This window comes from Pieris brassicae, chromosome 7 (assembly GCF_905147105.1).
Source record: "Pieris brassicae chromosome 7, ilPieBrab1.1, whole genome shotgun sequence".
NCBI lineage: Eukaryota > Metazoa > Arthropoda > Insecta > Lepidoptera > Pieridae > Pieris > Pieris brassicae.
Window position 1 is genome coordinate 5,786,159 of NC_059671.1, and position 22,878 is coordinate 5,809,036.

Sequence of the window (22,878 nt, forward strand, 5' to 3'; positions counted from 1 at the left end):
AATTGACCACAAAACAATTTTGACGTATTTGAAAAACCAGTATTTTCAAATACTTCAATATTGTTTTGTGGTGTACACAAAAAAGATCGATATTTGGGTATCTCACGAGCTCACTGAAAGAAACCACCAAACGATCCATTTTTGAAGAAGCTGATAACTAGTGATGAAAAGTGGATCACGTACAAGAACGTGCAAAAAAGGTCGTGGTCAAAGGCCGGTCAGGCTGCACAGACTGTGGCGAAGCCCCGGCGAACAGAAGGGGTGTGGTTTTTCATCATGATAACCTCAAACATCTTTAGCCACTCAGAAAAAATTAGGAGAGGGCTGGGAGGTGTTAATGCATCCGCCGGATAGTCTTGACCTTGCACCTTCAGATTTCCACCTGTTTCGGTCTCTTCTTTAGGCACTGTTACGTTAACATCACGAGAGGACTGCCAACACCAATTGTCGCGGTATTTTGATCAGAAGCCCCAAAATTTCTATAGCAATGAGATCATGTCCCTACCTACAAGATGGCAAAAAGTTATCGAACAAAATGGTACCTACATACTTTATTTAAATGTTATTAACTATATTTAAAAAAAAGTTGTGAATTTTCTTTAAAAGTTTGTTAGTTAAATAGTAAAAAATGTATTTTATTAAATGAAACGACAATATTTCTGTTTTACATCGAATCAGTGATGTATGTTTCATTTATTTTATTTACATAGCTCTAGGTTTTAGTCTTGACTTAATATAAAAAAAAATATTTAGAGTAGAATGTAAATCTATTTACTTAGCTCGTGATTATACATAATCATTCCGGTGACCCCAGAGCTGGTGTTTTCCTCGCTCAACGAATAAGTATCGCAATACAGCGAGGAAATGCAGCCAGCGTTAAAGGTACACTGCCACAGTGAGCAAACTTTTTAAATTTGGTTTAATTTTCATTGTATTAATAATTTTTATTATTACTATGTACAGAATATTGTAAATACTGTATATTTGATTGTTATGGTTTTATCTGTTGTACCAAGCTGTAAAAGCGTACTTTTAAATTGCGGTAACTATCGCTGACTTTTATATAAGCCATGTATTCAGCAGAATTAATATTAGTCGATATGTTGTCATCCTTGATTTTTGTGTCGTAGAATTAGGACCTATTTAAAATAGCCAGAGGGATCTTAACGTGAATGACATATTGATAAGTACCTAATTGCAGATAGGCCATTAAGCATTTCTTCAAGTGATATTCACTTATGCGTGCGCTTGTGATCATAAATCGACATTAGCATGTGAACATTACGAATAATTATAATAACATTAAAATGATCGATGCTGCACTGATGAAACGTGAAAGTTAATGGATGTATGGTTTAACTTGAAAAACTAGCACGGCCTATTTTTTGCATTTCTATAAAACAAGTAAAAGAATGGGTAGTTCACACAAAGGGATCGAATTAATTTTTTCTTCTTCTTTTGGCGCCTCTCCTTTACAGAGGAGTCGGGTTTGGAATACGCTCAACCACTAGGATGACTTTTGCTTTTCATATATTTTAATGTACTATTAAGCTTTGATTTTAATTACGAACACGGAATAGCAAATATTATTTTTATTACCGGAATCAAATGTACGTAATACTAACTAGATTTAAACCAGTATCGTAACAGTTGGAGAGAAAATTCTTACGTTTAACATGTTTACTTTTAAGGCTTTAGCGCATAATGCAATTACTTTGCTTGAAGGGTTTCAAAATATTTTAGAATTGTATCTGTAATACAATGTTTATAGTTTTTACTGTGAACTCCCGCAATCCACATTACTGCGACTTAATACTAATATTTTTTTGTCTTCTCCCTGCTTATATCACATCTACCCAACATCATGGTTTTCTTACAAATAAGTAGTAACTTCAAAGAAAAAGTGTGTGATAATGTTTATTATTATCGATATTCCCTATCTAGTTCTAATTATTTTATTGAAAAACATAAAAATACAAAAATCTATGTGACGGTGGAACATAAATTGGTCGCAATTTATCCGTTCACCGAAGCGTCGTCATTCATTACAATAACATGTATTATAATTATTGTTTTACAATATTTATGTGATATAATAAAAAACGGCTTAAATATAAGAGTGTTTCCTCCAACTCTGATTTTATTCCTTTAGGAGTAGAGACTCTTGGGTCGTGGGGTTTAAGTGCACAGGCACTTATTCAAGATTTAAGTTGGCGCCTGGTAGAAAAGGTGACCCCAGAGCTGGTGCTTTCCTCGCTTAACGAATAAGTATCGCACTACAGCGAGGAAATGCTGCCACATAAACTAAACTTGTTAAATTTGTTTAAATTTTCTATTTATTAATTTTTAATTATGTAGATTAAGAAAATTTTAAAAACTTTGTATTTGTGAGTTAGAATTAAAGATTTTTAAATACGTGATAGGATAGTTAAATAATCTAAATAAATAATTATAAATTCTATAACAATAACTTTATCCGTTTTTTTTTAAGTTCATTATAAAAGTAGAATAATACGTAACGAAGAGGTAAAATCCTTATTGGCCATTTTTACTTAATAAATACATTCTCATTATAAAATACAAAAGTTAAAAACACAATTCAAAACTTAGGTGTATAAAACATCAAAGCTCTTGGCACAGTTTTTAGGATAAAAAAAAGATCAAATTTAACTTTCATAATTAAATTTTTTTGCTTCTGACAATGTAAAGAACTTGAACTTTGAAAACTTGTACCTATTTTTTTAAGGTTACGAAGTGTGTGTGTGACAAGTGACAATGTTTTATATCTATAAAGAAAAAAGAAAAAATACATTAAATGGTAGCTAATAAAACTTTTTGTTAGAAAATTCAATATTTCTAGAACACAATTAGCCAAATCGGTCCAACCATTCACGAGTTTTAGCGAGACAAATGAACTGCATAAATATATCTATAGATAAAAAGATATAGATTAATAATACATCTTAGATTTAGGTTCTAGGGCCTTCGAAAGGAATCAAACATTTTAATTAGATAGTAACTAGATTTATCATTTAATTGCGAAATTAAAATTAATTTTGTACGCAAACACTTCATCTTAGATTATTTAAACTCGTTAAAATGATATAATTAGAGAGAGTTTATATTTTTGGTATTCTTGAGTCAGTGGTATAAAAGGAAATTACTTAAGCGATCTTGAAGATCTTGAGAGGTACTAAAGAAATTGTAAACTATTTACAATTGAAGAAGAACCTTTTTAGGTTTGGGTCTAAGATTTCTGTATCTGTTTCATGATCATTTGTCAATCTAATAGGCAAGTGGGTGATCAGCCTCCTGTGCCTGACACTCGCCGTTTACTTTTTGGGTCTTTCGCAAGCCACTTTCCTCACGATGTTTTCCTTCACCGTTCGCGTTAATTGCGCACATAGAAAGGTTCATTGGAGCACAGACGGGGATCGAAATTACGACCTCAGGAATGAGAGTCGCACGCTGAAGGCACTAGGCCAACATCGTTCTGTATTTTCAGTATTTAGTATCATTACTATGTATATTCATCAGCTGTCCCTGTGGAATCACCGTATTCATTCGGTCAGTAACAGTACATTGATCTTCATCCTAGTTCCTAAGATTAAAGTCTTGAAATAAACCTCTAATTATTTTATATATTAAGCAGACTGGATAAAAGCAATCATAAATCTCCTAATAATTTACTACATATTTAATTAAGACTCAGATTTTTCATTTAGATTCACGTTAATTAAAGATGTCAAGATAAATTCATTACATAACTTTTAACGATGTTACAAGAGTATCGCTGAGGATTTTATCTTAAATCCAATATTGCGTTAAGAAAAACAAATTTTGGTTTTTCCTGGAATATATTTCCTAGAATAACGGTATATATTCTTTATTTTGCATGCTTGTGAATAATGTTTGCCCGAAGCCCCATAGGGAACATATACTTCATCTTTTTTTTGCTGTCATTTATTGAAATAGATGGGTTCATGTTTTATTATTTCAGCTGAAATATCGTTCGCTATTTTTCCAATTTCCGTTTGTTCGTTCCTCTGTTGACGTCCACTGCTGGACATTGACCTCTCCACTAATTTTCCAGTACGATCCGGTCTCCGCGCTCTGTATCCAAAGCCACCCCACCAGGTCATCTGACATCCAGAGGCCATCCAACGAGTGGACTTCGGCCTCCATTTCGGGTCTTTTTTGTCCGTTCCTCGGGCAATGTGCCTCTCAGCTTAATTGTTGTTGAAAATGATTTAAGTACTCTTACGGATCTTTTCAATAACTTTTAAGTATCTAGAACTAAATGGATAATAAATATTTTATTATATTAAGTTTAACATATTACTTAATTAAGTAAATAATGTTTAGAATTCTATTTATATAAATGTGTATATAAATGAAATTAAATTGCAATATATGTTGCTTAATTCAAAACTCGTAGACAGTGGAGTTAAATTTATACCTTGAACTTACGGTTATTATGGAGTGAATAATTAGAAATACCTAAAAACCAGTTTTAATTTCCAAAAAGCAAACAGTTTGGGCATATCAAAATTTTTACATAATATGGTATCTAAGCTACTATAAATGTCGGCTTAGTTAAAAAAACATATTATGGTGAAACAAAGTTCGCGGGGCAGCTAGTTATAAATACATTGAAATACAAATTTAAAACTTCTTACACATAATAAAGCATTCATACGATTTATTATTTTAAATAAAGTGTTCCCATTCGAAGGCTTATATCAATTCCAGCACGTGTTTGCTAGAAGCTCTAAAACTGCAATACACTTGACTATGTTAATGCGAATCAAACGACATTGTTCTCCATTTTGGATGTAGATTTCCACTGAGTATATGTAATAATTTTTCTATCTAGTATTAATACAGGGTCAAATGCTAACCCGATTGGATTACTCTTGCTAACAATGTTTCTGACTGTTGTAATATGACGGGTAAACTTGTTTTTAATCTGTAATAGCTAATACAATTAAAGTAAATTGTATTTGGTAATAGTAATCTCGTGTGCTGCGGTTCATTAAGCTACGATTTACTTATTAAGTAAATATATATAGTGTAATTTATAGTGATCCAGTTGTTAGGTTAAGTAGACTGCAAATTGTGACGCTCAGTTGAGTCGAAATCTATACAATACAATAAACGCAATCATTTTTCATAATCTATAGAGCTGCCAGGGCTTAAACCACCTTGAGACGTTATACTATACGTAATAAATACGAATTGTTAAGATTTAATGAAACAAGATGATCTATAAGTGGAAATTAACTTAGAGTTTATTAAGTAAAAAAACAGTTCATCAGACATAAAACACAACATAGGTCAATGAAGCAACAGGCGCGAAATTTAAATATTACAACATTTACACAGTCAATAGAAAAGTAAATTCTAGTTGACTGTTTGTAGTAAGAAGCCTGATACCACCTGATGTCAGCTTCATGATGCTTAAATGAATTATGCAGAACGCAGAACGTTAAACAAGTGACTGCTGACATATACACATATACACATATCCTAAAATAAAGCCTTGCCCACGCCCTTACCAAATTCGTAGGCCCTGAATTAAATTTTTGCTACACTATATAGTATATGCACGCTATAGTTTATGGCATATAACGTGTCACTTCGTATAATTATATATTTAAACTCAATTCCCACCTACCGTAACAAAAAAACAAACAGATAATGATTGAATTTATATATTCCCTGTTGTTTAATGCGAAAAAAATAAATTAAAAATATATATTCACGTACAATAACGTCGCCTCATTTGTGATTCCTCTCAACTCTGCACAAAATAAACTGGAACGTACGATGTGTGGCCAGTAAAGACGCTAGGTAATAAGCAAATACTTATCTGTCAGATCTATTTATATATATCGATGCCTGTTTTATAAACCAACCAACCATATAACCAACCAACCTTTTTATAAACCATACCAACCTTAAAGGATGTAGCACAAGTACTAACACAATGGACTGTATTTGTTGAAAGTCCTAAATAGTTAAGTTAAATTATTGACGGTTACTTTTATTATAATGGTATATATTATATGTTAGAATATATTTAGACTGGATCATTTATTTTTAAAGTATGTAAGGCTCCAGATCTGTAACGCTTTCGCTAGGAATCTAAAACGTTTTATACGGGTTGGATAACGTTTTAAAATAAAATTTACATAGATAAACATCAATTATATTAGAACATAAGCAAGCTAGCAAGGAAAAAAATTAAACAAGCAAACACATATTGTAATATTATATAGTCAAAAAAGCCAATATTTAATAAACTTATTTCAACCAAACAAAATTTTAAACGAATTAAATGTTTGTGAAGAAGGTTTACATTAGCAGTGTTGGCTAAGTGGCTTCAGCGTGCGACTGTCATTCCAGAGGTTATAGGTTCGATCCCCAGCTGTGCATCAATGGACCTTCTTTCTATGACCCAAAAAGTCGACGGCGTGTGTCAGGCACAGAAGGCTGATCACCTACTTGCCCATTAGATTGACAAATGATCTTAAACAAAAAACCTAACTAAAGGGCCAGGCCTAACTAAAGGTTTAAGGCCACTGATTTATTTAGGAAGGTTTACAATACTTGGCTAAAGTTTTTCTTTAACTCATGTAAAAATCCATCGTCAACAATGGAGAAAGTTCAAATCGCACGTAGGATGAGGCAACAGTTATATCAAATAAATCTATATTAATAAAAAGTATCGCTACTTTCGTGGCCTGTACATTTAGCTGCAACGCGAATCTGTCTAGGGAAATATATTTGTTGGAATTAAACGCTCGCTAGTTCGTAGCTTTATGACTTGTGTGTAATGTACTTTGAGAATTTTGTGTACTTATTTGACGTACTACCGGTCTAGTTGGGGACTTTCAACTGTCAATTTGGGTTTTAATACATTTTAGAGATTCCATTTATAAGTTGTATTATGCGAATAATACAGTAATAGACATATTTCCTGTAATATATATTAATTACAGTTCAGTAAAGAAGTCTTTCTTCAATCTTTAGTGTTCCCGCAAATAATTTTTTTCAGTCCTGACTGGATACAAAATGTTCCCGCCATGTGCGCAATCATTTGCTATGTCGTATTAGAAGTGGTAAGTATATCAAACCTGTCTTGTGGCAAATCGAAGACTAGTGCTATGGTAGATTAACTTTCTGCCTATAAAATAAAAAAAAATATCTAACATTCAATGCAAAAACTGATTTCAATACTCATAGACAATTCTAGGGCAACTGCATATTTGTTACATTTACATCTAATATTCTGTGTATATAGAACCTGTATGCTCGTAGCTTCATTTGCGCTTGGTTTATTGGTCCTAATTCCAGCGCTATTTCGGCTTAAACAAGAGACGTAGAAATGTGTCTGTGTGCCATGTTGCATCTCATGCAACAAATGTTCCAAATTTAAATTATACATATTTCGGGTTTAGGAAAACAAATAAATCAGTACCGCTACAACCTATTTAAGTCTCAGATTTCTGTATATGTTTCATGATCATTTGTCAATCTAATAGGCAAGTTTGTGATCAGCCTTCTGTGCCTAACACAGGCCGTCTTTTTAGGTCTAAGGCAATCCGATCAATTTCCTAACGATATTTTTCAATACCGTTATTACAAAGTCAGTGAGGCTTATTATGTATTTTCTATTTAATAAAAAATACCGTCAATATTGTCCATAAGGCAAACAATAAATTAAGTGTAATTCCATATAACTTATTACGCAATATGACACATAAATCATGATAATTGCTTTTTGTTCGAAATTCAACAGATGCATTTAACCGTTTTGCATCAATTGTTTTAAATATTGTCGTATTTTTTATCAAGTGAAAATCGTAATGGATAAAAATCGTCATACTACAATGGGTCTGGATGGTTTTAAGGTCTTCCAGATTGGGTTTATAAAATCAGAAAAACTTGTATTCTAACTGGAATAAACTAATGCTATTGTCACTAAAATATGTTTAATATGACAAACATTCCGTACGTCAATAATATATTGAAATTTGACTGAAATCTGACCCTTAGGGTAAGGTTTAGAGCTTGAACTAAACGCAAACTAAGCATGAGTCATGACTCCCGTACATAAATATTGTATTAAAATTTGACATACCGGAAACACAGTTCGTAAGTATTCTTTCTGAATATGACCATTAGGGTAAAGTTCAGAGCTTTGAATTAACGCAACCTAAGTATAAATCATGACTCCCGTACATCAATATTGTATTGAAAATTGACAGACAGGTACAAATCTGACGCTAAGGGTAAAGTTCAGAGTTTTGAGTCACTCTCGAAATTGTTGGCAAGTCTCGACTTTTAAGTATTTACCACAATCTCACCTTAACTTATCAACATATAAGAGATTATTTCAGAGAGCAATTACGATATCGATCGATGCCATTTTATAATACGATTTGTCTATAGCCTCATAATAGACTTCAATTTCGGTTATTACCTCTTCAGCGCAAAATTGCTCAGCGAACATTCTCTTGAGGTCCGAGACCAGGAAAAGCAAAGTGTCAAATCCGGGATAAACTATTGTGTCTTATCTATTAGAGACGTTATTATTATTATTTTTTAACTAAAAGGCGGGAAGTGAATAATAAATTAAATTACGAAACACTCATAATTAATTGGGTTTTTCCGATGTAATTGTTGGTAAAAGCTAACGTTAATTGTAATAAAAAGCTTTCAAGCCTCATGCGCAGTAAAATGCAGTTACTTAACTAATGCTCTCCATTTACGTATACGAGGTATACACAGAGCACTTACTTATAGAGATTATTGTGAATAGTTTTGTTTAAGTTTAAATGGTATCAATATTATAACATCCATCTATGTACCATCTATGCTTATCCATATTTTTTATTTAATTATTTATTTATTTACAATTCGTTACTTTTATAAAAAAATAACATAATAGATAAAAATTATAAGAGACCGCCCGTTGCGGTCTTATCGCTAACAAGCGATCTCTTCCGGGCAACCCTAGTAAGGGAAAAACTAAAATCAATTGTTGGGTAAAGTGCAAGAAGTGCAAAACCAAATATTATAAAAAAAATTATGGAACCTTGATCTAAAATAATACGAAAATAATTGGAAATACAAGACTTACGTAAGGGATGTAGCCAATCATGGAGTCGGCCAGCTTATTCCACAACTTAATGGTGGAGATACTAAATGAGTTACCTAAGAAGGATGAGCTGTGAGATCGAATTTCCAATATACATCTATTGGAGGAGCGTAGTTTATAGTTAAAAGAACCTGAGAATTTGAAATGATTGGTTTTGGGTTGGTTAAGAAACTAAATTATATATACATAGTTTAATACTATAAAAATACAAATAATTTAAAATTGTTTAAAACATGCACCACGTACCACGGAATAATTGTTATCCAGTTACGCATAACACAGGGACTCCCTAGTATGGGGACTAGCTATAGATGAATTTTGTCACCACCAAATTTCTGTCATGAATACAGTTTTTATTTAAAAAGTAATAACTGTCAGGAAACAGAACGTAGATGTCCGGAATCGCGTCACCTGAATTGCGCTAACAATGTTATTCTGACTGCTAATACAACTTCTCATTCTCAGCCACTGGGGCTGATATGATAGACTGGTTGAGGATCCATCATTTAAGTCGGATAAAAAGCAGCACCTGCCTATACAAATCTCTGACATATTAGCGTAAAATTATATCAATGCGATAGCGGTTCCAATAATGACTGGATTTCGACTTATTCATATTTTAAATAACAAGAAAAATTTGACGAAAAAGTGTAAGCTCGAATACACATGGAATCATATGAATATTCTTGATATATCCTTTAACTTTTTAATCAATTCAAACAAACAAACAACCACAGGGACAAAATGAAAACAAATAAAAGTTCATAAACTAAAATTTTTGGCTCTGCTATTGCTCCGTCATCACTACACTATTAACGTTGGCTTCCAGCAAAACCTATGCAGTGTTTGAGAGTAATATAGTGACATAAAGAACTTTTTGCCGATTATTATAAGGATATAACTTTCATTTGGTTGCATCTATAACTAACCTACTCTGTAAGTCACCGTTATATTAGTTTTTAGTTCAAAGCGACGACATTCACAAAACATCCCCGTTAGTCAACTGTTTATACTAACATTAACATATTTTATAAACTAATATCACTTATTGAGCAGTGAGGCTTCAACATATGACTCTCATACGAGCGTACGAGCGTACGAGGTCGTAGGTTCGATAACAGGTTTGGTACAGAAAACACAAAATACCGTTTCACCGCTTCACCTCAGTACAAATTATAAATTCCTTATTATAATAAATGTAAAGAACGTACAAAGAAATAAAAAAAAATGTTTTAATAACTGAAATAACTATATTATATATAATTGAATTAAAAACTCTAGCTCCAGCAATTAAGACATCATAATTAACTCATGTACTAATGATTTGAATATCATAAAGATTATCGTATTTGATAGCTCAAGAGAAGGATCGGAAATGGATGAAGAGAGTTTCCATTCATTTCCGACAGCAACGATTTTATTTACTACATTTGGCAAGTGTCCATGAAAAATTAAGGGAACATTATGATTTTGTACGTGATAAAATAAATTTTGCGAAGCAATTCCGATGGCAATACATTTGGGGAGGCGTGTCGATGGCCCTCTACGGATTTATGTCAAATTACCTAGCCCGTAGCCCATTGACCCTGTTTTGAAGTATTGGTGTAATTTAGGGGTTTTGAAGGTTTCTTGAAATGGATATAAACGGCAACAATTAACTGTGTATATCTGTATTATATATATTAATTGGACTATGTATTGAGCGGTTAAATATGCATGGACTTTTAATAATGCTACATTGTCTATCCTTACGCGGTTTAAAATATAAACGAGTATCATAGAGTCGATTTTAATAAATGCCTACTTACCACATTCACTAATTCAAAACGTGAACTGTATTGAATACTGAAAGAAAAACAAAAAGAGACATATGGGCTACCAAAAAGCAGACAAGTTCGTTAAAGAATATACAAGAAGAAAATATAAATACGTTCAAATAAAAAAAATCCTTTTAAAACGATTTAAGGAAAGCAGGCTTTACTTTGTCGTTAAAAATGTAACCTGAATACAAAATCAATCACTTTTAATTAAACATATCTAAGTTCCGGGAAAAATTAAGTTAACTGCTTATAACTTGAAGCATTCTTAATAATATTATTCCGAATTTCCTTTTTCATTTATTACGGAGGAAGGACAATGATTTATGTAATGCCTACTAGGTTTTATTGCGCAAGACCGACGATTTTATTTCTGGCTTTCTCATAACCTTCCGTTATTATCATTCTTTTTTGGGCCACTCAAATACAAATTTTGCATAAGTATTACTGTAACCAAGATAAGTTACGAGTTATGAAATATTTTATTGAAATAGTTTATCTTAATTTAATGCAGATTGCATCTATTAGATTTGTATTAATCATACTAGGCATGATTATTTTGTCGTTTTAATAAAGCACTGTTTGTAAACGATAAGTATCCCGTGCTTTAAGATTTTAACTGAATATTTGATTAGATTTGACTATCATATATACGTTATGACAATTTAAAAAAAATATTGCGCCTGTCATTTTTTATAAGCAATTATTATTTTAAGCATTTGTACCATTAGCGTCAGGCATAAATATTTGAACCGAAATCCAAATTTTATAGTTAACAGCTGCGGCATACTCACGCCAAATTTGAATGTTAATCTCAATTAAACAGTAGTATCTAGAAAAGATGGAGTTTGACAAAGCCAAATGCGGGTTGGCGATTGCCGATATTGCGTTGCCAATTTTCCGATTTGGAGCCAAGTATGTTGACGAGATTAAAATTGATTTTACTTGAGCTAGTACCAACTAATATCGGAGATGGTCGTGAATTCAAAGCTTCCGCATAAGGATAAGAATTATAATGATTCAATTAATCAATTCAATTTATGTAATATACATTTATTCTACGTGTAAAGTGTGAATGCAAAACATACTCGTACCTGTAGCGACACCAAAAATCTGCGCTTACAAATCACTTCGATGACGTCATACCCTGAAGGCGCTAACGGTATAATTCCGGCTAAGGATATATAGAACTTCTCGACCTCAGCCTCTGGGCCAGTCACACTTTGAACTGGTCGGGGATAATCACTTTAGGTTGGAGGACGAGTACACCATACATCCAAATACCTTCTTCAGTAGATCGATAATGACAAACTTTGCTGCCCAAAAATCTTTGAATAGAAATAAATGAATACTCATAGTTTCCAATTCAACGCAGACATTAATAATTTTTCAGGAATTTTGAGGGTTTTATAATAAGTATACGGTTTTACCGTTTGATGCATCGTGCCTATACAGTAAATTTGATGTGAAATGCACAATGAAATTATTCACAACATAGTGTTGGATTTTGAAATCCTTTGTGTAAGAGAGAATGCGATAAGCTCAGCTTAAAATTTGGCGTGACACGCGCATATCTAGTTAGGGCTGTCGCGATTGAGCTCATTGGATTAACATTTTACCTCAGTAGGGTTGCAACAAATCCACATTTTACTGTATACATTGTCTATGTTTTATCACCTTTGACCACCATAGACACATATTTGCATTATATTTATTTTAGTAGTAGAGGTAATCTTTTTAAGTAATGTGTCTTCTAAATTTAAACTTTATTCACTTTTAAAACAATACTCAATTCCAAACCAATTCCCAAAATAGGAGAAAAAAGCCTCCAATGTCCGAATGTTTTTAGTTTCACTGTAAATCAATTACTTTAATGTTCTCTAAAATATAGCCTTGATCTTAGATAAGCCCGCGTTGTTTGGTGTAGGCTTATATTGATTAACTTGTTGTATAATAATATCTACATTGTACGTAGAAATGAATGTTTACAACCTTCAGAAACCTACAAAATGTAATGTTTTTTGAGTCAAATAAAGAGTTTTTTTACATTAAAAAAGGCACAAATTAAATATAAATTGCCCTTTTCCACCTGAGTACATTATTCTAATACCCCTATTTTTATGTTAGTTATAAGCTCATGGTTTAAACGATTGAAGCCAGTTGACACTTTGCTTCAAACAAAGTATTTCATTTATTTGAACATCCCTCGAACATCGCTACCGAACTTGACACTGATTAATAAAATTTGTTTAACTCTGTTTTAAATATACTTCGACCTAAATGCAAATAACCTATTACCAGGATATCCTGGAATCGATATACGGGCAGATGATTGGTTGGAAAGCATTACTAATGTAGAACATTGTGTATAAAAATTATACCTTTATTGTTAAATGAACGCTATTATTATCTTGCTTAAAATTTTCGAAATATAGAATAAGTATTTTTTTTACATAATTTATGAATGAAAATTTAGCGAATTTTACGAAGCTTAGCTTAGCTTTCATCATATAGATTTTTTACCAATTCTTGATAGGCCGGCAACGCACTCGCGAGCCCTCTGGCATTGAGAATGTCTATGGGCGTCGGTATCTTAACATCGAATGAGCTCCTGCCCGTTTGCCACATATCCTATACAAAAACAAGTTTTAATTAACCTTAAAGGTAAACTTTAACCTCGACTATAACAGTGATAATAAATTATTCTGTAAAGCATTATCTGCTATTTAATTGTAGAAAAAATATATTTAAGATATAATAAAGTTGAAAATCCTTCGTCGATTAGATCTAGGCTATTGATAACATTCAGAAGTAACTTGTAAACGTTTATTAGAATTACTGCTGAAACGCTATTTTCAAACTAAATCGAATGAATTAAAAAATAATCATACAGCAGCGTGTCAAAACTGCTCTCCACCTGCGATACAGACGATCGCATTCTTTGTCAATGTCCAAACTGTAATATAGTAAAGCCGACTCTTTACAAAAAAGCTACAATGCTCTATCCACATTGTAATGCGGAACATCCCCACAGTATTCGATAACATCTTTGATAAACAGCATTTCTTTATGCGACGAAAAAGCAACGTTCCATTACATTGAACAGTGTCAACGAGGCGTTAATGTCTGTCGTCTTAAATCTAGGCAATGTATAGTATATCTGTGTTGTTGTAGATATAAGAGGTTGAAAAACGCAAGGGTGCATATTTGATCACGTGCTGAGTGTCTTTAGGGGCGTCTGAATCCATCGTGGAGGGTTGTGATAGCTTAGTTCTGGGCTTTGAAATATTTTATACATTTTCCTTGGCAAATTGTATTTTTAAGAATGGATCAAAGAAACAATCAGTAACAGTAAACATGAATAATTGTCCACAGTTTTCTTTTCTGAATAAATAATCTATAATTTGTTGAAATTTAAACACAAACACGCAAAATTGGACACAAATAACTGGAGAACTTTACTTTATTTGAACTATTCTTAAAGTATAATTTTTTAACACAAAAGATTGGAAACAAAGGAAACATTATAGACTAATGCAGCCGTGAATGGAATCCATTCGCCCTAAGGCTGTTTCTTGTTATCGGTGAATAATAGGTCTAATAAATAAAGGTAGACTATACTTATCGTAGCGTTTATCTGTCACACGCAAGCTTTTCTAGAATGCTGTCCTTAGCAATAATATAATAGCTAACTTCAAGCTGATGTTGCCTTCTCAAAATTATTGAAGTTCTCAAATAGTTAAACTATTATAGTTCCAACAAAAGCGGGAATTTTTCACAAAGACTGTATTCTTTGCCACATTTTAATGCTTGTTTACCAAATAATGCCTTAACTTAATTTTTCTTCCCAGAAGGCCTAGTCTTAACAGCCCTAGCTCCGTTTATTTTATAGATCTATTCCAATATCATTACGTCATTTACACACTCGATTAAAACCAGTGATAAGTGCACTTAGCAACAAAGTACTTTTCATCTCAAGGTGTCAACTATTAAAGTGACATTTCTAGAAAGTATTATCATTGTAAGTGATAACGCTGATTAACTTATGACCTTACCTGTACATATATTAAAATCGAACTGTTTGTACAGTTTAAAAAAAATTAAATACAGTAATTTTACTAATTTAGCACAAACTTGACACGGATACGTTGCTCTGACTGGCAGTAATTTATCTTCTTTAATTGAAATATTTTTTATGTAAGCCGCTAGGCTAGTGTGTTTGAAGTCCCGTTACTACTTAACAGAGTATCGGACAAGTACTTTTTGGATATGTTTTATTGATGACTTGTTAACATATGAACACTGTTAGCCTAGTGGCTTCAGCGTGCGACTATCATCTCTGAGGTCGTAGGTTCGATCTCCGGCTGTACACTGTGTGAAGAAAAACATCGTGAGAAAACCAGCTTTCTTTAGACCCAAAAAGTCGACGGCATGCGTCAGGCACAGAAGGCTGATCACCCACTTGCCTATTAGATTAACAAATGATCATGATACAGATACAGAAATCTGAGGCCCAGACCTAAAAAGGTTGCAGCGCTATTGATTTTTTTGTTAAGATTAACCTAGCTTTACTCCATACAAATCATCTTACTAAGCGTATTAATACCAATTAACAATTTTTGCCTTTCCGGATATCGAACTGAGGATTCTTTTCGAGAATTCATTAGTCTGGATCGTGACGTTACTGATGATGTAAGGAAAATAAATTAGTCTATAAAAACTTAAGCCATAACATTGAAATTGGAGTTATTGAAATAAAATTTTGTTGACAATATTATAGAAGCTGATTAATCTTGAAGGTCACAAAAATATATAAGCAGATATTACTATAGTACATTTAATGTTCCGTACAAATTTCATTCAATCGACGAGTATTTTTATTGAAAAACATTTGTATAACACTAATATTTGTATTTAAAATTGAATGACACTGCAAAAATAAAAACATGCGCACTTATAATTTGCAAATGGATAGAGGAAAATAGCATTATACATTGTTACAGTGGTTTAAAAGCTCGTCATCAGTCTTTATTTTCCTTTAAATATAGACTTTGTTTCTACCCGATAGAGTAGCTGGTAGTAAGATTCGTGTTAATGAATATGCAAAAATTCAATCTTAACAGTATTAGTAATTTTACGAAACCCTAACTTGCCCAACTGATACCATATTAACCCACAACAAATTCGCATATAAAAATAACGAGCTGAAAATTATTTTCATTGTATTACTAGTGCAAGCAAGTACAACATGGCTCGTAAACTCCACTACTTCAACGTGAACGGACTCGGTGAGCCAATAAGGTACATGTTGCACTACGCTGGACAGAAGTTCGAAGATGTCCAATACGATGTAAAGAAATGGCCAATTCCTCATGTCAAGGATTGTGAGTTGTTTATATAATAACCGTTGCTTATATATCTATCTACAAACTAGTTAACGCTATGCTATTAGCGATTGTTTATTTTTGCCCGTCAAATTTATAAGGGATATTAGTAAATATCTACAGTAACTACTATTATCAAACTTTGTGTCTACAAACAAAGACTTAGCTTATATTTGAACATATTGTTAACAGTCCTTCCATACGGTCAACTGCCGTTGTACGAAGAGGGAGGTAAAACCTTGAACCAGTCCTTGGCCATCGCTCGTTACATCGCCAGCCAGGTCAATCTTCTACCAGCTGACGCCTGGGAACAGGCTCAGATCGACGCAGTCGCTCTCAACATCTACGATTACTGGTCAAGTAAGTAACCCTGAATTCATTCAGTATGCATATAAAATATGTAGTTTTGCACTAGCGGTTTGAGGGCTCTGCTTACCAGTACGGTCATATTCAAATCCGAGCTATGGCATACCACAACTTATTCTATTCAATATTTTTTTCTTTCTATGTGCGCAATTAACATTTGCTTGTATCGTGATGACATGCATCAGGCACAGCAGGCTGATGACATAATTGTCTTTTGAGTAACAGAAAGAGATACAAATTATTATGGCTCAAACTAGTCCTCACATTTCCATTTTTATTACAGAGGTTGTTATCTACATCAAGGAGAGTGACCCCGTGAAGAAGGCAGCATACAAAAAGGAAATCTTAGAAGAATTCATCAACTTCTACTTCAGCAGATTCGAGAAAGAGTTGAAGAAGAACAATGGATTCTTCGGAAATAAGGTATTTATTGACAAATTTGACAAAAAAGCAAAGTAATCTTACATAAATTAATATGTAAGATACAGAATATACCAAAGATTTTATATTCTGCCATAATTTAAACTTTAGTACATACTGTTTTCCATTACTAATTAATATAAACAAATCTTAAATATCTATTAGGCTTTATTAGGTTGGCAAAAAAATCTTTGCCAGCAATTAGTAATACATATCTCTTAACACAGGCTAACTTCTTTCCCAAACATGAAACATGATTTATCATTTTCATTAAAAGACATGTTCTACAGGGGTGTATCAGCTATATATGTTAATCAGCTTCATCCAGTTTCTTGTTAGGAATAGAGATTAAACATGATTTGTAATTGAATTAGGTATATTTAACTTTTAATTATTCAAACCATAATTCAACCCATACTAAATTTGTCTATTTTAGTTTAATTATTATAAATTCATTTATCCATATCAGTGCCTGTGTTGGTGCATGGTCCAAATTAAAAGAATCAAATAAGCAAAGCAGAAAATACAAAACATGTATATACCATTATTTTCATTAAACGTTTTTCTTATTCTAACAAACCACTCGACATCATTCTTACTTTACCTTTATATAATACCTTTTATATTATTGTCATTATTTAAAGATGTAATGATTAAATCTCTCATACAGGCCATTCTTCGTGTAGGATCCCCTTAACTAATCTCATTCTTCACATATTAAATGGAATCAACCAGAATGGCTTTACTTTTATTTAGCGTTTATTGATTTGGACGTTGTTTTCATTTCATATATAACGTCAGGAATATTTATCATTCGGCGACCAGCGCAGTTTATATCAATTATCAATTACCAAACTTTCAGAATTGGTAATTGGTATTTTATTGTTTACACTATACACTAATGTCAAATATGTCACAGATTATCAAAAATTACTACAGATCAGTTAATAATATAGGTATGACTCAGGCCTAGATTATTATATTAATGTTATTTAAAACAATAATGGATAAGTGATACCGCTCATAGACACTCAATGCCAGAAAGCTCGCGAGTGCGTTCCTGGCCTTTTAACATACTGACTGCTAATAAATATATAAATCTACTACAGCGAAATTTATTCCACTATTTTAAAACACCATATCTCTATTCTTTCAGTTAACCTGGGTTGACTTCGTCTTAGTGGGTATCGTTGAAGCTACAAACCTTTTCCTGGGTATTGATGTCCAGAAACAGTTCCCGACAGTGCAAACCCTTGTCACAAAGGTACGCTCTCTGCCTGGAGTTAAGGAGTACGTCGCTAAAAGAACACCATACCAAGTCTAATTTATTGAATAAATTATTTTTCTAAATTACTCTTTTATTCTATTATATTTTATTATTGATGTTACAAATCATGTATTAGTCAATGTTTTAAGTACTTAAAAAAAATATATAAATAATAATATATGAAATAGGTCATATTACCCACAAAAATTATATTATAGTGACAATAATAAATGTTCAGTTCATTATGCTCTTGGCGCATAGCATTAAAGATTTTGTATGGAAATAGTTTCCTTACTCTGTGCATACGCGACCCCGTTTAATTCGATAAAGTAAATCCTATGTTTAAAAATACAAATAGACATAAAATAGAAACATAATATATATATCTATAACTACTTCTGATTTAAATTTACCCCACATAGGCTGGACTTCTTTGCTCTTACCTTCCTAATGCGTGGAAGTGTAAATTTACAAATTCGGGTATATATCGTGTTGAATCATGCAGTATCTTGCAGCTTAGCTTCTGTCAGTACAATTTGCATACAAACTCCTCTGACAATATACTAGACTTAATATTCAGAGACATATATATTGAGATTGTTTAAATCAAGCAAGTATCACAAGTATGTATTGTTAAAGAAGACCCAAGCCATCCTTGCCTAGAACTGAAAGTATCGGAATTTATGACGCCTAATATTGATTTTTAAAAGGATACAAGATACAACTACACTAAGGCTTAATAAATTATATCTTAACGGCAAATATTAAAATGACTCACTAAGAAGTGATACTATTGACAGAATAGTCCAAAAATTCCAAATTCTAAGTCGCTCATACATATAATATTTGACAAATGAACCCCTCATTCTTGTTGGAAAACTAGAAGAAACCCGAGATTATGGTGTATTTTCTTTACTTCGTGCAAGACAAAAGCAATCCAGAAAAAATGTTTTAATTTCAATATTCATATAGACGAGCGACTATCATGGTATCCCCATATAGAGTCCATGACATGAGCGGGAAAAAGGAACGCGGACATAGGACTCTATTAAAGCTCATGCTGTTCCAGCCATACAGATTCCCATCGGAAGAGCTTTATCATATCAGCCAATTACATTCCGTTAGGAAGCTGTATGTCCTGAGTCTAATTTTAAAATCGGAGCGCCACCATTTCATCTTCTATATCTTAATTAATTAAAACATATAATATGCACGTAAACATACCATGAAATTCTACAGATTAATACAGAACTAGCCGCCAACATTATAAGCAAGCCAAATTTGTTATATTGAAGATACTAAATTCATTAAATGCGCATAACGGAGCTGGGTGTGACGGTCTACCACATTTTTTTATTTAAAAATGTGATCAAGCTATTACAGAATCATTGTACATTATTCTGTACTTATCCTTGAACACATTTGGCATTTATCCTGATGTACGGATAGGTCGCTAAAATAATATCGGTTCATAAGAATAGCTCGCGGTTGAGTCTTGAAAACTATCGCCCAATATAGATTCTTAACGTTTTCAGTAGTTTTTGAAAAGATACCTAGGTAACATTGAACATGTTTAGAAAATTAAAAACGGCTTGATATAGAAAGTTGCCAATACTTTTATTGTTTTTCTAAGTAATCTCGGTTCCTCTCTACACATCGTCGCATTCGATGGAACCACTGAGAAAAGCAGTTTTTCCTACGCTTTCACCGCATCTTCAGGGCAAGCGAATACCTAATTTATTGTTTAGTTCTTGCATAAGCAAAGTATAAGCAACTGTCACGTGTCTGTACGCTAAGCCATTTTTCATTTTCTAAACATTTTCAGTGTTACCTAGGTAAAGTGTGGGTGTGATTGCGAAAGGGAAATGTTTAGATTATAGTACACTACAAAGGATAATGGTAAAAAGTAGAAAAAAAGTAATATTGTAATTCTACTTATTATTACCGATATGTATCTTAAATAATTTAGTTTTTCATTAGATAAGTTACATTTTATCAAATTAATTTGATTAATGTACGACGTGACATAATCTGATATGTTTACCCTATAATATTTTTAATAAATAGTGTCGATACTAGGTAATAATAATGATATTTTATCTATATAAGGGTTCACAGATAATTTCACCTTTATACCAATAGATAACATATAAATTTTGCTGTAGTTCCGTATTAAATAACGTATTATACAAAAATACTATCACATATGTTGATGACTTTAACAAATATGTACACGAGTATTAACTATCGAAATTGTAACTCAAGTCGTTGTTGGTTATATATGGACACAAGATTTAAATATAATTTCAAATAATGAATGTTTTCAATATACAAGAAATTAGAAAATATTTTATATGTTTTTATGTGATGAATGATGTGCGAATTATAACCATTATTAATTACCTATTATAAAATCCTCTCTGTAACCGGACATTATCTTAAAGGCCTTGACTAGACTTAGAAAGTCGATTTAGTACTATCAATCATTATTTAATCCAGAGCAAAGCTTGAAAAAGCTTCGGTTCAGAACAAAAATGTAAAAAACAACCCACTGTTTTGATTTCAATGCCCTGGTTGAACCAGACAAATATAAAATGCTTTACGCTTGAAATAAAATGAGGATAAGCGTATGAATTAAAGAAGTGGCCGATTCAGAGCGTAAAAGACTATGTACTTTTAATCAATAAATGTAACTTCAGTATCCATGCATAATTCAACAAAATTATAGTAAGTAAACTTGTGTTCTGGGATAACTAGCCTTCATGTAGATGCCTTCACTGTCTTCATTCACAGGCAAGTTTGGTGTCACTAATGGCGCTTTCTAGAGTTTATGTAAATTTTAACAGAACCGTAAAGTAATAATTGCATGAAGATTAAATCAGATTTGATTATATATAAACTTATATAACCAAAGCAATCATTATATTACAATAATAAACCAAATCACTTAAGAGATAAAAAAACATTTATATGTATAACAGATATCACTGTCACCAGGCTCATATGACGCAATATTAATTTTACATTATCATTCATTACATTCATGAGTAAAGAAAGAAAGGAAAAGATATATGTAATATCTAATTAAACTTAAACACATAACATGAGGCGATTGATATACACAACATTAATAATAATTATACTAAAACTAGGCATCAACTCGCTACACTGATCAAATTACCGCCAAAGTTTGCAGAGATAGACAATTCTATCTATAAAATGTTTGAATCTTAAAGTTTAAATCAGCGCCACCTGTCCGAAAATAAAGGTACTGTCATCGATTCAATCCAAATAAACGAAAAAGTTCTATAACTGACGCTCCATCTACTATAGAGACACGGGCTCGAATTCTTTTCAATGTAACATCAATAAATTACATATAATTTATATTTTCTTCGCGCAGCATAGACACTGCCTAAAAAAGTATTGTGGTCCTTACAAATGAATTTTAGTTTTTTCGTACTGGCCACTGTGACCTTAAATATCCTCTTTTGTTAGGAATTCCAAATTAATTTTTTTAGAGCTATTTACTTGTGCATTTGTTTATCGAAAAGCGTGATTCATTTAATTGCCACATTTTTTTCTGCGTTACTCTATTTATAGTAGGTACGTAATATGAAATATCACGTTATTTACAAGTACGAGTTCCACCGTGGCACCAAAATGCAGAAACGGCTCATAGGATTAATGGTTTGTATGGCGTCGGCGTTGTAAAAGAAAAGCAAGTGCGTTCTTGGTTCCAATGTTTTCGTTCTGGAAATTTCGACAGAACAAGCCCTGTGGTCGGCCGCAGACCAAAGTTGATACCGAAGAATTGAAGGATATTGTGAAAGAGGACACATTGCAAACTACGTCTGAGTTAGCTGCAAGCTGTGTTAGTGTTAAAACTGTATTAATCCACTTAAAGCAAATTGGAAAGGTGAAAAAGCTTGAAAGGTATTTGAGTGTAGCAAATCGACGAACGCGCAACGATTATTGCGTTACGTTTACTCAAAGGCACAATATTGAAGATTTTTTTAATAGAATCATCATTCTTTCACTGTATTTCAATGTCAAATTATTTATTTCAAGTAAGTCTATTTAAAAGGAAATTTTGAAAGTTAAAAATATTTTAAAACAAAATGACTAGTTGCCCTCTTCCAAAAGGTAGTTCCATATGGAGAAGAATGAGAAAGAAACTTCATACTTAGTCTGTTAAAACAATATTTTGTATACATTGATTTGATAATTATTGTGTTGTCATTTGGCGTGCTATATATTTTTTTTACAAAATTATAGGTCATAGGTAATAATGAAAACATAAGCTGTATTTTGAATTAAATTTCTATTTGGTATAAACATGTGTAATTAAAAATGAAATCTTGCCGATAATGCACTTTTATAGTTAATTTATACCACCGCCAATAGACACTGCATGTGTGTGGCATTGCATAATTGAGACCGGATAAGTAAACGCAA

General features: G+C 32.3%; 1 protein-coding gene across 1 annotated transcript; it reads left to right on the plus strand.

The window, feature by feature from the left end:
- Positions 1-16,206: 16,206 nt before the first annotated feature.
- Positions 16,207-18,503, plus strand: LOC123712496 (glutathione S-transferase-like). The gene is made up of 4 exons (XM_045665611.1): positions 16,207-16,367; positions 16,560-16,727; positions 17,017-17,156; positions 18,310-18,503. Exons 1-4 carry the CDS (start codon positions 16,232-16,234, stop codon positions 18,475-18,477), a joined length of 612 nt encoding a protein of 203 aa, XP_045521567.1. The 5' UTR covers positions 16,207-16,231; the 3' UTR covers positions 18,478-18,503.
- The last annotated feature ends 4,375 nt before the right edge of the window (positions 18,504-22,878 follow it).

What these genes read in the sequence shown, in the direction of transcription:
- LOC123712496 (XM_045665611.1), top strand. Translation starts at nt 16,232, where the DNA reads ATGGCTCGTAAACTCCACTACTTCAACGTGAACGGACTCGGTGAGCCA. An exon ending in CATCTACGATTACTGGTCAA is followed by an intron (nt 16,728 to 17,016) that starts GTAAGTAACCCT and finishes TTTTTATTACAG; the next exon opens with AGGTTGTTATCTACATCAAG. An exon ending in ATGGATTCTTCGGAAATAAG is followed by an intron (nt 17,157 to 18,309) that starts GTATTTATTGAC and finishes CTATTCTTTCAG; the next exon opens with TTAACCTGGGTTGACTTCGT.